The sequence below is a fragment of the Orycteropus afer genome, unplaced genomic scaffold (assembly GCF_000298275.1).
Source record: "Orycteropus afer afer isolate SDZICR_OR568_19922 unplaced genomic scaffold, OryAfe1.0 scaffold00123, whole genome shotgun sequence".
Taxonomy (NCBI): domain Eukaryota; kingdom Metazoa; phylum Chordata; class Mammalia; order Tubulidentata; family Orycteropodidae; genus Orycteropus; species Orycteropus afer.
Window position 1 is genome coordinate 6,956,531 of NW_006921710.1, and position 18,342 is coordinate 6,974,872.

At 41.0% G+C, this 18,342-nt stretch overlaps 1 protein-coding gene across 1 annotated transcript in view; it reads right to left on the minus strand.

Annotated features, from left to right (window-relative positions):
- The window catches only part of GARNL3 (GTPase activating Rap/RanGAP domain like 3), a 165,882-nt gene that overhangs the window by 50,068 nt on the left and 97,472 nt on the right, over positions 1–18,342 (minus strand). Inside the window, exons 8-13 of the mRNA XM_007944319.2 lie at positions 17,916–17,991; positions 13,833–13,931; positions 11,457–11,560; positions 5,879–5,987; positions 3,405–3,450; positions 2,335–2,441 (exon numbers count right to left, since the gene is read on the minus strand). Coding sequence (XP_007942510.1) covers positions 2,335–2,441; positions 3,405–3,450; positions 5,879–5,987; positions 11,457–11,560; positions 13,833–13,931; positions 17,916–17,991 — 541 coding nt within the window. The remainder of the gene's footprint in view (positions 1–2,334; positions 2,442–3,404; positions 3,451–5,878; positions 5,988–11,456; positions 11,561–13,832; positions 13,932–17,915; positions 17,992–18,342) is intronic.

The following is an 18,342-nucleotide window of genomic DNA, read 5'->3' on the forward strand; positions in this document are numbered from 1 at the left end:
ATCCCTCCATGCACTCCTGCCCCCTGAGCTGTCTCCCTGTGCATAAACAGCCCTTCTTTCTCCCATGATTGTTCTTTCCAAGGAGTGTATCTACCTCAAGTAAATATTAACTCATATGCCTGTCTTTTGTTTAACTGGAAGCCACAGGTGTGGGTTCAGTTCCAGACCTGAAGGGCAGCGAGGGGCCATAGTCTCAGTGGTTCCACCAGGCTCTATCAGACCAGCAAACCTGGTCCCTCTTTTTTTCCCCCCAAATGATTTTGAGTTTTGTTCCACATTGTTCTCCCACTCTATCCAGGATCTCCTACATAGGTCCCCCTCCAAGTGGTTGACAATGGTAGCCGGGCACCATCTAGTTCTTCTGGTCTCATAGTCATATAGGCTGCGGAGTGCATGGTGTACCAGTCGCTAGGACTAATTGTTTCCATGAACCTTTGGTTTTCTTCATTCTTCTTTGCTCTGGATGAGGAGAGACCCATCATTGTATCTAGATGGCTGCTTGAGACCTCACAGTTTTAAGAATTAGGCAATTTTATATTTCTGACTTGTTTTGGAAAATCAGATTATCTGGACACACTGGACTTGTGTTCCTGAATGGCATCAATTGGTTGGAGCAGAGCCATGTGCTCCAATTCATTGCAGCTCCCAGCACTCCTAACTTCACCTACTTTTATCCTCCATCTGGTCTCTCTAGGCATTTGGGTTTGTGAAATAAAAGTATAGATAGTAGAAAGGAAGAGACAAAATCATCATCTTTTGCATGTGATAGCAGTGTTTGCTGCTTCTAATATCTCAGTCTGAGCCATTACCCACAGACTATGGTGTAGGTTAAAGCAAAGTAAGCCCCAGCAAAAGCACCCTTTATATCTCCCCATTCTCTAAGAAGAAAATTTTGGAAGCATGTGGCGGTCTTTGCAAGGGATTGAAGGGATTGGGACTGGGATGCTTTGGGCGTTCAAGTGTCAACTGCATGGGCAGATGTACCGAGGAGCTTTCCTGTTATTGATGAGAGAGGATTCATGTTCGGAGATATGAAGGAGAGACTGAGGAAATTAGACAAAGGAGGGTTAACCTGGTATCTGTCCCTTTCCCAGACCTGAAGGATTGGTCTTGGCCCTCATGAGAACAGGACTAAGACTGGAAGCTGAAGGAGTAGTTCTTCATAAAGGACTCTGAGGCTCTGGACAAATCAGTGCTATAGCTTGGGGCTATGGACCAAGATGGTGTTAGAGCAGAAGAGAGGAGCATTTCCTCCCAAACTACAGAGAAACAGTAATGGCATTAGGCAAAGCCTGTGGAGGATGCAGCCAGCAAGCAGCTGCAATTCTAGTGTGCTGGGAAGGAGAGAAAAGCAACATCTTCACAGAGGACACAGACTGCAGTGGCACCGTCAGGGCCCCAGTGGGTTGCAAGAAGTGGACTTCCATGAAGAGACAGTAGTGGATGAATCAATGAGATAGTCCCACTGCGGGGCTTCCAGATATAATAACCAAGGGATACTCTCTTGGGAGAAGGAGCTCTGGTGGCACCTAACCAAAAGCTTGCTAACCAAAGCTTGGTGGTTCGAATCTATCAGCTGCTCTGCAGGAGAAAGATGTGGCAGTCTGCTTCTATAAGGATCTACAGCCTTGGAAACCTTATGGAGCAGTTCTACTCTGTCCTGTGGGGCTGCCGTGAGTAAGAATCAACTCAATGGTGATAGATTTTTTTTCCTTTCCTCTTTTTTTTTTTTTTTTTTAATTCTAGGAAGGGGAGGAGCAGAGCTCTGTGTTCAAAAGACAGGCACTCAGAGTCAAGTATTTGGGTATTATCAGTGGTGCTAAAATTTATATTCACCAGCTGGTGAAGCCTGGTGGGTGAGCAGTGAGATTTGATGCACATCATATTTTCATGCTCTTTCTCCCCCTCACTCTCTCTCTCACAAACACACTCCCTAAAAACTCTCTCTATCCTTAAGAAATATCTATAACCACTCTTTCTCCCACCTATATCCTACTCTCTGACAAAGACAGTGGATACATTTATAAGCAGAGATTCAGAAATGACCATATTAGAAGCCAGGGCAGAAAGAAAGAGTCCCCATGGTATATTGTGAGTGGGTCAGTATGGATAAACGTTAAGGCATGTGGGTAGGATGGCAGATATAGATAAGGACACAGGAGAAAACCCACACAACACCACTGGGAAACTAAATATGTTTCATGCAAAGAATAACCAGCGCATGGAAGGCTTAATCAATGATATTATTTTATATGGCATCATGGGAGAATTTGAAGAAATGCATTCTGATATAGAACAAGTTGAAAAAAAAAAAAATTAAAAATAGAAACTTACATTTCACTAACAAAAAGTCCCTGAATTCCTGGTGGTCTGTAAACACCGGTGGGGATGGCAAGGGTGGGCCAAAGAGAGGTACACTTTCTTCTGAAAATATTTTCAGCCTACATAGAGAACATTTCAGAATTACTTGGTTTTTCTTCAAAGATGATCAGTATTTTGACCCCGAGTTTGTCCAGTCACTTGTGTGATGTGTTAGGAATATTTATTCCAAGGCAGCAGTGACTGTCTGGGCTGCCAGAGACCCTGCCACCATCCAGCTCTCCTTTCTAACTCAGTTAGTGTGCTTTTAGGGCAGAAGTCAAGTCTACTGGCATCCTTAGTGACCCAGCCTACCAAGTCCTGGACAAACCAGGAACCCCAGGAATAGCAGTGATAGGCACCATTGAGAACTTACAACAAACCAGGCAGTGCAATTCTGAGTCTCACCAAACTTGCCAAAGTCATGGCATTATCTTCATTCCACAGATGAAATCTGAGGCTCAGAGAAGGTAAACACATTTTTCAAAGCCTCATAGTTAATAAGTGATGGAACCTGGTTTCCAACCCAAATATTTTAGGTTCAAAGTTCATGCTGTTCATATATGCCTTTTAACAGATTAATTTTTGATAATAGAGAGATAAATGGGCAAGGATGCAACCTAGGAAAGGGGATACTCTGGTCAAGGTCAAACATATCAAATTTGTTCGCATCATAAAGTACAATAAAGTTCCAAACTAGCTCTGATCCTTGGGTCTGTTGCCCAGAGTAAGACTCTAAATCAAACTAAACTCATTGCTGAGAGTCTATTTCAACTCACAGCGACCCCTCCTTGCGTTTCTGAGGTGGTATCACTTTTGGAGGTAGATTGCCCAATCTTCCTTCCAAGGAGTGGCTGATGGGTTTGAACCGCCAGCTTTCTGGTTAGCAGTCAAGTGCCTTAGGCACTATGCCACTAGAGCTCCCGTAAGGACACATATTAAATCAACCAAGAAATATGGATATCAAGAATCTTGGAAAATTAATGCCAAATTATGAATAAACATGGAGAATTAGAACAAGAAATTGAGATAAAGTCATTACCTACCTGTAATTGTCATTTTGTTGATCATACCTCACTAAGGCAAAAATATCTGTGCTGTTGGTTAAAGAAATTAATCAACAACACTCACTGTCAACAATTTGTGCTTTGAAAATCCCTTGGCAGAATTATTCTAGATCAGAACTTTATGTGGTTAAGGTATCTATCACTCTTACATTGGGATAGAACCTTGACTTCTTTAAAAGAGACAGCCAGAAAGATAAAAGCAAGACCATCAGGACTAGGTTCAAACTCTGTGTGTTCATTTTTTTGGGGAAAGGGCTAAATGTCCAAATCATCGGAAAAGCAATATAAATAAAGCTACTAAACAACTAAAAAACAAAAAATCCAAACCCATAGCCATCAAGTCAATTCCAACTCAGAGTGATTCCCTTTGGGTTTCCAAGGCTGTAAACCTTTACAGAAGTAGATTGTTTCATCTTCCTCCCAGGAAGTAGCTGGTGGGTTTGAACCACTGATCTTCTGGTTACCAGCCAAATGTCTTACCCACTACACTACCACAGTTCCTGAACAACTAAGCAGCCAACGAAACATAAAGAGCAATATGCCTGAAAGTATAAACAAGATTCCAATATGAGATTAGTCACATATTTCATCTCACACATTTAAGCAATTTAAATGTTTTCACTGTACACCTCCCCTCTCTCTTCTTCTAGCTCTGACAAACGAAACAACACCAAAGCAAACAAACTGATGTAGCTGGCGGCAGCCTCTTAGCAGAATCTACTTGGCTTGCATCAGGGCAGGCTGAGTCAATGACAGTGCCAGTCAGCTTTTCTTTCTTTCTCCACTCCTCTTCTATCTCCTTTTCCATTCCTAGCTTGCCTTCCCCCCGGAAAAAAAAAAAAAAAACACTCACTGCCGTTGAGTCATTCCTGACTCATAGTGACCCCTTCCTTGGGTTTCCAAGGTAGTATTTCTACGGAAGTAGATTGCCCAGTCTTCCTTCTGAGGAGTGGCTGGTGGGTTTGAACTGCCAGCCTCCTGGTTAGCAGTTAAATGCCTTAGGCACTACACTAGAGCTCCTTAGTTTTCCTTAGCTTGGGCTAAAAAGCCATCAATACCTCAATGTTTCCATCTCCTTCAATTCCAAACTTAGTGGAATGAATCTGTACTAACTATATGCTTGTCCCTTTCCAGAAACAAATGTGCTAAGTCCCAAATCTAAAACTAGTAACTAAGGGAAATACTAAAAATATTGATTACCTCTGCCACTTAAAAAGCCACCTTCTCTCCTCCTCTTGCATATACCTGGAGAAAGTTTCTGTTCTACAAGAAGAACCACTGCAAAATCCCACTGCCATCAAATTGTTTCCAACTCCTAGTGACCCTATAGTGCAGAGTAGAACTTCCCCATAGGGTTTCCAAGGCTATAAATCTTTATGGAAGTAGACTGCCTCATCTTACTCCCACAAAGCACCTTGTGGGTTCGAACTGTTGACCTTTTTAGCAGCCGTGTGCTTTAACCACTATACCACCAGAGTTCCCTGAACCACTGCAGAGAGGGAGGGTTATTAGTTCTAAATCCCAGTGAACAGTGCAAGATACTACTTAGTAAGCAAGAATGAGAACAAAAAATGTCATAACTAAGTTATATGTACCCAATCGTTTCCTTCCTTACTCTCATGGAAGGAATTTTGCAATTTTGAACTTTTTAAAACTTAGATGTTATATTGTTAGTGTACAATAAAGAAGTCAAAGTATATTTAGCAACCTATTTCCAGATGCAATGAGTGGCAACGGTCCTGCCTCTAAGCATTTTTGCTGGAATCTCCAGGGAACATGGGAATTTACTCAGGATATGCCTGTTAGTTGTCTTTTCCTTAGTATGTACAACTTGTAGAGCCACCCCATTTGCATTTCATTGTCATGGCCTGTGAATCGGACAAACATCCATGTCTGGGTATCTGTCGGGCTAGCCATGCTCATGTTTCATATCTGGCTGGCTGAGCAGAGCTCAGAAATTACAGTGAACTTCAGCCTCATCACTGGACTTTGTTAGCAATAGAGATTACAGAAAGTAAATAAAAATACTTGTTATCATTTCTCAAGATTATTGCCAGGTCTTAGTGTCAATAAGGAAACATTATTTTGGCTTTCATATTAACTTAAAAATCTTTATACCTAAAGCAAATTTCTCAGAGGATTCACTGCCTATCATTCTTCAAATTCTTTTATTATCAGTAGATGGTAGGAAGTCACCCTCATTTCATAGACTACCTTAGGAAAGGGAAGGTTTCTGTTTCAGAAGTCAGGAAGACGTTTCTGAGAATCAATCCATGTATTACTACAATGGATGGAGAGAAGAGGGTTTCTCTTCCAAATTCCAAAATAGTGGGTCTAAGAATCTAACAATGCAAAGCAAGTAATTTGTAACATTTGGTATGAGGGTTACTTTAAGTCCAATGCGGTCAACCAATAGCTGGCTAAACTGGAGCATTTACAAAGGCACAGGATACGTGTAAAATGGGAGCGGATCATGGAAGGCTTAAAGGCAGGAGAAGATTCCTCTCCTTCTTGGAACACAATGGTGACGATATCATTTCCAATGTGGCGCTTCCTTTCCACCTGTATGTAAGCATAAATATCACTGAGAAACATAGCACATTCAGAGTTAAAAAAAAATGACGAAACACAACAGAACAACTAACAGAGTCCCTAAATGTCAGTCAACTTTATTTCTTGCTTCTTTTATTTTACTGGTCCAATCTCCCTAGCTCTCCTATTTATCTCCTCTCCTAATTCTGGCTGCACTTCCTCTTTTCCACCCTCCTACAAAAGCCTCCTCACTAGCCTCTAGCCTCCAGTCTCTCCCAGGTTTACTGTGCTGATTAGGCTTATCCTCATTCATAAGCTCTCTCTCCTTTTTCTTTTACAGTTTTGTTGAGACAAAATTCACATACCACACAATTTACCCTTTTAGAGTGTATAATCCTGTGGGTTTTAGTTTATTCATGGAATTGTGTAACTATTGTTGTTGTTAGGTGTTGTCAAGTTGATTCTGACTCAGTGATTCCATGTGACATAACAGAACTTAGAACTGCCCCATAAGGTTTTCTAGGCTGTAATCTTTTATTTTCTTTCTTTTTAAAAATAATATTTTATTGTGTTTTTGATTATTTTTAGGTTCCCACTTGACAATTTCTATACAAATTGTTCAGTGACATTAGTTACATTTTTCACAATATGTCAATAATGTTTTAAATTGCATTCTAGTTGTTCTGTTTCCAGTAGTCTAGTTTCCCAGCCCCCTTATCTTCTCATCTTTCTTTAGAGTAATTATTGACCTTTTGGTCTCATATAGATGTTTTTTTAATGGAGCACTGAACTCATGGATAATAACTTTTGTGTGCCAATCTGTAATTTTGCTAAAAGGTGACCTCAGGGGACAGATTTAGTTCAAAGTTAAAAGAGTATCTCAAGGCAATAGTCTCAGGAAAGCTCTAGTCTCAACTGGTCCAGTAAGTCTGGACCTTTTAAGAATTTGAGTGCTGCTCCAAATTTTTCTCCCCTTCTCTCAGGGTCCATCTATTGTGGCTCTGATCAGAGTGGTAGGTAGTGGTAGCCGGGCACCAGCTAGTTCTTCTGGTCTCAGGGTAGATGAGGCCCTGGCTTGTGTAGACTAGTTTCCTTCTCTGAGACTACCCTTGATCTCTTTAGCTGGTCCCCTAAACAGGAAGCATGCATCAGAGTTCCTTGGGAGCTTGTTAAAAATACAGATGCCTTGAGCTTCACCTCAGTTTGGGGATGAAGTTCAACCATGTGAACTTTTATAAACACCACAGATACTTCCGAAGCACGTTAGGTGAGAAAAACTACATAATCCGACTTCAGCTGATCTGTTCAAAATCATCCCCTAGATCTGAGGTTAGCAATTTTTTTTCTGTAAAGGGCTACACAGTAAGTATTCCAGGTGGAGTTTATCTCCCCTCCCCTTGAATATGGCTGGCCTGTGACTCACATTAACCAATAAAATGCAACAAAGGTGACCCTAGGCCAGTGCCAGGCCTAGCCTTTTAAGAGGACTAGCAGCTTCTGTCCCCTCCCTCTTGGAACATATGCTTTTGGGAGCCTGAGCCCCACGTTAGAAGCCCATATGCTTTGCGAGAGAGGCCATGGGAAGAGACCACTTGAGTGGCCATGAGCAGGGGAGAGGCCCTGAGACTTCATGGGGAGGGAGAGAGGCCTAGCTATTCCAGCAGACCTTCATACCTCTAGTTAACTCCAGCCTCAGCTGCCACTAACTGCAACTGCATGAGAGATCCCAAGTGAAACCAGCAAAAACATTGCCGGCTGAGCCCAGGCAATGCATAATAGAATGGTTGTTGCTTCAAGCAGTAAGTTTTGAAGTGCTTTGTCATATAGCAATAGACAACCAAGAGGTCCTTGCTTACCCTATGTATTTAGCCTGTTCTCTTATTTCTCAATATCCCAAACCTGCTTATCAGTCTAAGCCCAGACAAGTAGCACCTTGTCCAGGAAGCCTCTGCTAATCTCTGTTGGAAGTTACCTTCCTGTCTCTTAGTGTTTACTGCATTTTTATTATGCTTCATGAGGCTTACAGTCTCTGCCTTTCTGTATATACCTTATACCTCCTACTGTATACTGTAAGCTCCTGGAGAACATTCATATCAAATGTTCTTCCCATTTTATAAATGAGACAATTAAGGTTTAGAGAGGTTCTCACGATTTGACTTTAATTAAAAAAGTAATTATTGATCTATCAACTGGTAAATGGAAAAACAAAATGTGGCATATCCATTCAATGGAAAATTATTCAGCTATAAAAAGGAACAAAGTGCTGAATCATACTATTATGTGAATGACCCTTGAAAATATGCTTAGTGAAAGAAGCCAGATACAGAAGATCACTTACTGTATGACTCCATTTATATGATATGCCCAGAATGTTGTGTTGTTGTTGTTATGTGCCGTGGAGTTGGACCCGACTCATAGTAACCCCTCCTTGGGTTTCCGAGGCTGTATCACTACAGAAGTAGATTGCCCAACCTTCCTTCCAAGGGGTGGCTGGTGGGTTTGAACTGCCAGCCTTCTGGTTAGCAGTCAAGTGCCTTAGGCACTATGCTACCAGAGCTCCCATGTCCAGAATAGGTAGATGTATAGAGATAGAAAATAGACTAGTGGCTGCCAGGGGTTAAGGGTGGGAATTGGGAGGAGGGATATGGAATGACAGCTAATGGGAATGACAGCTAATGGGAATGACAGCTAATGGAAGTGTCGTTTCTTTTTTCAGTCATGAAAATGTTCTAAAATTGATTGTGGTGATGGTTGTACAACTTTGTGAATATCCTAAAAACCATGAATTGTACACATTAAGTGGGTGAATTGTATGGTATTTGAGTTACACCTCAATAAAGCTGTTTATATATATATATATATATATATATATATTTTTTAAGTAATTATTGAGCTAATACTGTGTACCAGGTTCTAGTCTATGTGCTTGGGATGCATCAATGAATGAAACAGACCAAAATCCCTGCCTCATGGGGCTTACACTCTAACAGGGGAGCACAAAAAATAGATAATAAGCATAATATACAAGCATATGCCACAAGAAGCATAATGTTGGAAGGTAGTAAGTGCCACAGGAAAAGCAGAGCCGTGTAAGGGGGCTGGGGTCACCAATGGTGAGTGGCTTGCTGCTTTAAATAAAGTCATCAGGGTCAGTTTACATTGAGTAATTTAAAGGAACTGAGACTCAGCCAAATGGCTATCTGGTAGAAGGGAGGTGTAGACAGAGGGAACAGCCAAAGCAAAGGCCATAAGGTGGGATAGCACCCGGTGATTCTGAGGGACAAGGAAGGAAGCCAGTGTGATTGGAATGGAGAAAATAAGAATAGTGGTGGGCCATGAGAAAAATAATAGGGGTTATGTAGGACCTTGCAGGTTGTTGTAAGGATTTGGCTTGAGTGAAGAGGAGCCATTGGAAGGTTTCAGAAGAGAAGCCACATGATCTCATGATCTGATTTGCATTTTCAAGAATCACTGTGGCTGCTTGATTGAGAAACAGGCTGTACCTGGACAAGGGTAAAAGCAGGGAGGCCAGATAGGAGGCTACTGCAATAATCCCGCAAGAGATCATGGTGGTTCAGAACTCTGGTGGTGCAGTGCCTAAGGCATTTCACTGCTAACCAGGGGCTGGTGGTTCAAACCCACCAGCCACTACTTGGAAGAAAGCCTGGGAAACCTACTACTTCCATAGTGATACCACCTCGGAAACCCAAGGAGGGGTCGCTATCAGTTAGATCCGACTCAATGGCAGTGAGTTTGGTTTTGTCTTAGTCAGAAGGATAGTAACAGGAGGTCAGATTTTGATCTATTTTGAAGGTAGAGCCAATGGGATTTTCTGACAAATTGAATATGGGGTTTCACAAAAAAAGAGGAGTTGACAAGGTTTTGTCCAGGAAACTGAAAGAACAGAATAACCATCAACTGAGATAAGAAAGGCTGTGGGAAGGGTAGGTTTGGAGGAAAAAGTAAGAGTTCATTTTAGTCACATTAGGTCTGAGATATCGAACCCAGTGGAGGTGTCATGAAGAGGGTTGCATACCTGAGTCTAAAGTTCTGGAGAGAGGTCTGGTTGGAGATCTAAACTGGGGTGTCATTGGTATATGCAAGCTATTTAAAGCCATGAGACTAGATGAGACCATTAAGGAAATGAATAAATTTAGAAAAAGAAGAGACTGTACAGGGATGGAAAGGTTGGAGATGAAAGTTAAGGGGTTAGTATAATATTTCAATGGTGGTTTTTTGATATTATTATTGAAATATAAGAGGTCAATAAAAGCCATGATGATTGTGAAGACCAACTTGTTCTTTCTTCTCCATGTGATTCCAAGATCATAAGAGCTTTCACTACTAAAAGGGTGGAGTCTTATAGCAATAATATTGATATTCTCAACTACACAAAGGAAGATGATTTGCAGAAAATAGCTCTCAGCCATTTACGGAGTCTTCCTGGACCTAGGGACTACCTGCTTCAACCTGCCCTTTACCATAGTTATTATTCTAAAGCTGGAACAAGCTTAAAGCCCCCATGGCTCTCCATTACGTAAAAAAACCCACCAGCTCCTTATTTCAGGCCTCAAACCATCAAACAGAACTAACCATTCCTTTCCTCACATCCCCAGCACTGTTTATGTTCCAGGGCACTCCCCACATTCTATCCCACTGACCTGCTTTGCGTCTTTCTCCCTTACTGAATTCTCACTGAATTAATCAAGAGTCATAAGTGCTCAGAAAAGCCTTTGTAGCCCATCACATAACCTCTCTAGGTTCATATTTCTTAAAAATCCTTGCTAAACAACTTCCCATTCATGTTTGTGATACTTAATCATACAGATGCCTTCAGTGTGTAAAAAAGGGATAAGAATCTCATAAAAAGTTAAATGACATCTCCCCTGTATCTATCAAAAATCACAGCATGTGAATTTGTTGTGTCTCAGTTCTAGCAAGTTGGGATCTATATGGTGTGCTGCCTCCTGGAAATGACAAACCTGTGGGGTGGGTAAATTTTTATTTTCCCAACATGACATAGCCCATGTGGACACTCAATGTTAATCTCCTTCATTAACTTGAAAAACAACAGTGTCAACCATTGTTCAGGGTTCATTTTATGCCCTGGATAGTCTCATTCTGAGTGGACACAAGGTACAGAGAGCAGTCACAGAGAAAAGACAACACATATACAAAATAGTCCCTCAGAAATCTGTAAACCACACTGAGAGGCATGCAGCTATACACCTATGTTAACTGTTAACACACAAACACACATGCACACCATGACCTTGACCCTTTATTTTTTTTCATTAGTGAGGACAGTTCTTGCTAAGACTTGTTGAAAATTCACATATACAGACTGTGAACAATATCCCTAAAGTGGTACCTGAAGTTCAGCCCATCTACTTAACATACATAGTTTCCAATTCTATGAAGTCAAAATGGGGCCTTCTCTGCACTCAGTTACTATTTGATGGTTTGTGTGTTCTCAAAGAGCCTGTGTTCACAACCTACCTGCTGTTTGTTCTCTTTGGAATATGGCAACATGGTGGAAACATGAAACATGATCTCATGCCCTTGGTACACAGTATAAACTGAATGTATCCCTGTGGTATCATCTGTAAAATAGAAATATGCATTTAGTGGGCACAGAGAACTCTGAGGCGATAAGGAAATGGTCTTAATTTGTGGACTGGGAATATAGCACACCATTAACATTCTCTCAATGGTCACTCTGGATTATCCACCTGAGTAGAAGCAACAGTATGAATCACCTAAGTGTCAGCTCCCCGATGGGTGCAGGGCTCTTACCCACATGGAGAGATCTCTTTCTTTCTCTCTGAGCTGCTTACTGTCTGATTCATGCTTTGCCTCAGAGTAGAGGAGGTCATAAGATGGCTGTGCTTAAAAGGAGAGTGTGTTATGTTCCAGTTACTGCTGGAAGTGATATTACTGGCAGAACTGTAGTGATTAAAAGTATGGTTTTGGAGTTAGCTCACATTTCTCTGAGCTTCAGTTTCTTAATTTGAAAATGGGGGTAAAAATAATACCTAATTCGTAGGGCTTCTGGGAAGACTCAACAAGATTATACTTGTAAGGTATGTAGGCGAATGCCTGACCATAGATAGGGCTCAGTAAACGGTAGTTATTACCCTAATTGAGAGGCTCAGAACTGGCAATGGGGATGATGAACTTGCAGGTATTTAAAAAATAACTATGTGCACATAGAGCATATAGGAGTGAAAAACAAACAAACAAACAAAAAACAAACTCACTGCCATGGAGTCTGATCTGAATCATAGTTACCCCTCTTGGGGTTTCCAAGGTGTCATCATTATAGGAGCAGATTGCCTAACCTTTCTTCAGAGCAGTGGCTGGTGGGTTTGAACCACTAGCCTTCTGGTTAACAGTCAAATGCCTTAGGCATACACCACCAGAGCTCCTAGGACCAAATACTCCCTTCCTACATTTCTATGTTAAGTTACTCACAGTGAAATTCTCACAAAGTGCTTAATCTTTCCATATTCTGAATCTGTGAAATGATGCAAATGGGAGCTAGTGGACAGATGAGGCTCCCAAAGGATAAGGATACTTGGATATGAAGCCTATCAAATTTAGGCCAAATCAGATCACACCACCTGCCCAACTTACCTCGAGGATTTACTGTGAGGATCAAATAAAACAACAAAAGTAAAAGCACAAGAGAAAGCTAGAAATACTACACAAATATAAAATAGCATAAATGATTCCAAATCTAAACTTGTGATCTTACCTACCCTCTTTCCCAGATCCTGATTGCCAACTGCTTTTCCAGGGTTCTCAGCCGCAGTCTGGAGCTACCGCCCAGCTGCTCAAGCCAGAAACCCAGGGGCCATCTGCGTTCCTTTCTCCTCCTTGCTGCCCATGTTCAACAAGTTGCAGAGTCCTGGCAACTCTACCTTTACAATCGCTCTTGAATCAGTCCACTCCTCTCCTTTCCAGCCTCCCATCTCCTCCCCAGACAAAGCCACCATCATTTCTTGTTTGGACTGCTTAAGAGCCTCTTAACTGACTCTTTCTCTTACCTCCCTCTAGACCAGTCTCCACTCTGCAGTCAGTGGATTCTACTCCAAAGTGCAAATACGATCCTATAACTCCTGTACTTAAACGCTTTTAATGATATCCAGTGCATTTAGAATAAGATTATTCTTAACATGATCTCAAAATCTCTGCATGATTACCAACCCCCTCCAGTCCCCATTACATCATTCTTGCTTCCTCTGCTCCCTCTAGCCATAAAGGTATTCTCTTAGTTTCTTAAATGCAGAATGCGCTTTTCTGCCTTAGGGACTTCACAAATATCTCTGTGCTCAGAATTTTCTTATCCCCTCAGGGCACTCAAATTACTCCTAGTCATTATTCCCTTAGGTCTCAATCATCACTATTTCAGGGATGCCTTCCCTAGTCCCCAGATTAGGCAAAATTCCCTACGGCACTCTGTACTTTTTCCTCTTAGTACTTGTACTTATTTGATAGCCATCTGTTTATGTCTATGTTGTCAACTGGACTATAAGCTCCTAGGAAGGCAGGCAGTATGTTGGTTTACCAGCCACTATATTCAAGGAGACTTGCACAGTCCTAGCACACAGAAGATGCTCAGTAATGAGTACTGATGGACAGATCACAACTCCTGCCACCACACAGGGGCTATAAGGGCTGATTTGGGCTCACAAAGCTCCATGGAGCCCTCACATGTGCCCAATGGGGCCACGTTAGACTGAGTGTCGAGCTCCTTTTTCCGCCAGCCCTCTTCTGTCCACCTTTCCTCTATCTTGGGTATAAGTTCAAATACAGAGCAGGAGGACAAAAGTTATGCAAATTAAAACAAAACAGATCAAGAGGTGAGCTTACTTTTGGTGTCCAGACCGCCGCGGTAGCCTGTCCAGCCCTTTAGAGTGATCGTATCACCCAGAAGATTTAAAAATTTTTGAAAAGCTTCACTTCCGATTTCTGTAGGAAGAGGTAAAGCATGAGGAAAATATGGCTATAAACAAGCCTTCATTTTCTAAAAGTCTGCAGTAGGTAAACAATCACATTCCCCTTTTGGGGGGAATTATGCAGAAAGTTCCAGAAATTCCATCCTAGGAACCCAAGGAAAGGAAAACTATAGCACTTGACTAACCAGCCTTACCATTGCCCGACTAGGATCACAGGTGTTCAGTAATATAAAAAGACAATGTTGTTTCTGCCAAGAAAAGAGTTTAATTTTTACGGAATCCAGACTTCAGGGTTCCACGGAGGTTGAGGTGATTCACACAAGCTATAACCTTGAGATGATCTTTGAACCTTGAGCCTTAAGGAAACTGGTCTCTTAAAAGTCATCTTTAAGTCAAACAATAGTCTAGCTAATTAGTAAAGTCCATTTTGCCTCAGGCATTGTGCTCTTTTGAAGAATTATCTGTGTGCAGTCAGTCTTGAGAAGCAGAAATAAGGTCAGACTATAAACTGTGTTTTAGGGTAAATTGTTATTATGAAAACACTGTTCTGGCCTTGTTTCCATGGCAATGTTGATAAGGTGAGGTACAAGAATCTTTGGAAGTTCTTTCCTCTTTGGAACATTTGTGACTCCCTAGTTGAAATGCAGAAGCTCTGGTGGTGTAGTGCCTAAGGCATTTGACTGCTAACCAGAAGGCTGGCAGTCCAAACCCACCAGCCATTCCTCCGAAGGAAGATTGGGCAATCTACCTCCACAGTTACCACCTTGGAAACCCAAGGAGGGGTCGCTATGAGTCGAATTGACTTGACGGCGGTGAGTTTGGTTAGTTGAAATGTTACCCCAGTTTGCAAATCATATATTAAATAAACTTTAATTTCTATTATTGGCTTAATGTAATTTTTGTTTTAACACTGTTTCTAAAAATAATAAATGGGTATTTTCAGATGGTGCTAAATATAAAAGAAAATGACACCATTTTAAGTCTCTCAACTGCAAAAATCTTTTTTTGTTTTCACTTTTTAAATTCTTTTTTTTTTTTTTTAATTGTGATTTGGGTGAAGATTTACAGAGCAAATTCACTTTCCATACAGCAGTTCACATATCCTTTGTCTCATGTCATTGACCAAAATTTACCACAATGCAACAGCTCCCCTCCCACTTCCTCCCCATAGTTACCTCTTCCCAGTGTCCATCCCTCCATACTCTCCTGCGCCCTGAGCTGTCTCCCTGTGCATAAGCAGCCCTTCCTTCTCCCATGATTGTTCTCTCCAGGGCATGTGGCTACTTGAGGCAAATGTTTAACTCACATGCCTGTACTTTGTTTGGCTGGAAACCACAGGTGTGGGTTCAATTCCAGAGCTGAAGGGCAGCTAGGGGCCATAGTCTCAGTGGTTCCACCAGGCTCTATTGGACCAGCAAACCTGGTTCCAACCATCTTCTTTTTTTTTTTTCCCTCCAAATGATTTTGAGTTTTGTTCCACATTGTTCTCCCTCTCTATCCAGGATCTCCTATATCTCTTCCAAGTGGATGACAGTGGTAGCCAGGCACCATCTAGTTCTTCTGGTCTCATAGTTGTATAGGTTGCAGAACGGATGGTGTACCAGTCGTGAGGACTGATTGTTTCCATTAATTTTGGTTTTCTTCTTTCTTCTTGACGAGGAGAGACCCATCATTGCATCTAGATGGCAGCTTGCTAGCTTTTAAGATCCCCGTTGATACTTGCCAATGTAGGAGGTGGAACAATGTTTTCCATAGTATGTTATGCCAATTGAGCTTGATGTCCCCTGTGACTATGGTCCCAAGCTCACAGGATCAACTACTCGGTCGCTCTGGGTAGCTGGCTGTGACCAAGCAGTGACAACAACCTTGCCCCTTGTCAGCTCTACTATACAGCTGGGGATTCTGATCATGCACATAGACTTATAGGACCATTGTCTGCCAACCCTATATATGATCTTGGATACACTCCCTATTTCATAGACATACCTGATCGTTTAGCCTGTCCACCTATCTATCCATCCATATACCCATGTTTTCCTTCACTGAGAACTCAGTACTGTATATGCAAAAGGTCAACTGTAAAAATCTTAAAGAAAAATATTCCACTGCTACTGATACTGTGTAGAACTGAATTCTCTGAATCTCATATAGTTTTCCAGATAAACTGTATCTCCAGTGCCATGGACTTCCAGAAGAACTAACAAATCTGTGCTGGAAGAACTGCAGCTGGAATGCTCCTCGGAGGCGAGAATGGCCAGACTTTGTCTCACCTACTTTGGTCATGTTGTCAGAAGGGACCATTCCCTAGAGAAGGATATCATGCGTGACAAAGTGGAGGGTCAACAAAAAAGGGGAAAGCCTTCAATGAGATGGATTGACACAGTGGCTGCAGTGATGGGCTCAGTTACAGCAAGGATTGTGAGGCTGGCACAGGACCAGGCAGTGTTTTGTTCTGTTGTCCACAGGGTTGCTATGAGTCAGACCTGACTCGATGGGACCTAACAACAACAACGACAATCAATGCAAACAGCAGCACCTGTATGTATTAGGTAATCAATAAACATTTATCAAATGAATGAAACTGGGTAACAAGAGCTCTAGAAAATTTACCCTGAAAATTTATCCCAAAATTTCAAAACACTGCTGGCTGTCTCTTTCCATTAAAGATTACAACTCAAGAGAGAAGTTCAATTTGTATTGTACAAACTACAATAAGAAAACCTACAGAATGAGAGAAAATATTTGGGAATCATATTTCTGATAAGAGTTTCATATATAGAATTTATTAAACAACAAAACTCCTATAAGTCAACAAAAGGCAGACAGCCCAATTAAGAAATGGGCAAAGGATTTAAACAGACATTTCTCCAAATAAGATATACCAATGGTCAATAAGCACATGAAAAGATGCTCCCCATCATTAGTCATTAGAGAAATGTAAACCAAAACCACAATGAGAGATCATTTCATACCTACTAGGATGGCTGTTATCAAAACAAAACAAAAAAACTCAGAAAATATTAAGTGTTGGGGAGGAAGTGGAGGAATTGGGCCTCTCATACATTGCTGATTGGACTGCAAAATTATACAGCTACTGTGTAAAACAATTTGATGGTTCCTCAAAAAGTTAAACATAGAATTACCATATGGCCCAGCAATTCCACTCCTACGTAAATACTCAGGACACTTGAAAGCAGGAACTTTAACAGATATGTGCACACCAATGTTGATCACAGCACTATTCACAATCCTCCAAAATGAAAATAACCTACATATCCATCAACCGATGAATGGATGAACAAAGTGGAATATTATTTAGCCATAAAGAAAAATAAAAGTCTAATATATGCTATGACATGGATAAACCTTGAAAACATTATGCTGAATGAAAGGACAAATATTGCATGATCCAACTTACATGAAGTATCTACAAAGGCAAATGCATAGAGGCAAGAGTTTATTAATGGTTACAAAGGACTAAGGAGAGGAGGGAATGGGTGTTACTGCTGAAGGGATATTGAGATTCTGTTTGGGGTGATGTAAAACTTTTGGAAATGAATAGTACTGATGGTAGCACAATATGGTGAATGTAATTAGTATCAATAAATTGTACACTTAATGGATAGACAGGAAGGTATGCACTCATTAGAACAATCAGCCATATGAGATCAACAGGGTAGCATTTGCCCAGTGATAAAGGTAAATGGGCAGGAAGGGATAGGAAAGAAGAATGAAGGGAAATGGTAAACACGGGCAGGAAGTGGGAACAATGCTGTTACACTGTGGGAATTGCAATGAATGCCACAAAACAAAATGTATATGAATTGTTGAATGTAAAAGCAATCTGCTCTTAAACCTTCACCCAAATCACAATTTAAAAAAGGGTTAAAATGGCAAACTTTTTGTTTGTGTATTTCACCAAAAAAAAAACAACAACAACCCAAACTACAATAAAGGACAGTTTCCACTCAGTAGAAAGGAGAAAGAGACTACTCACCATTGCTGAACATTTCATCATCAGTGAGCTGTCCATCTTTGGCAAAAAGAACCCCAAACTTGAAATTCACAGAGCCCTTACAATAAGACAATGAAAGGTGTTAAAATTAATTTTATCATTAGGACATAAATAGTTATGAGATTATTTCATTATTCCTGTTCATTATTTAGGAAGACAAAACTTCAGTTACCAGAAAGGATACTTGGCTGGATTACTTCCTCCCTCCATCCCAGTTTTAACCAATGTTAACAATAATCATTCTTTTACTTTTTTAGCTTATAGATGAGGCTTTAATATGAGTTAATTCATTTGTTATTTCATTATTAATGGTATTTTCAGGGTGTAGGTCCATTCTGTGGCAAAACACTGCTCAAAATAAATGCCCCAAAGGAACTCAGGACTGGAACTACTTTTTTTTTTTTTTTTT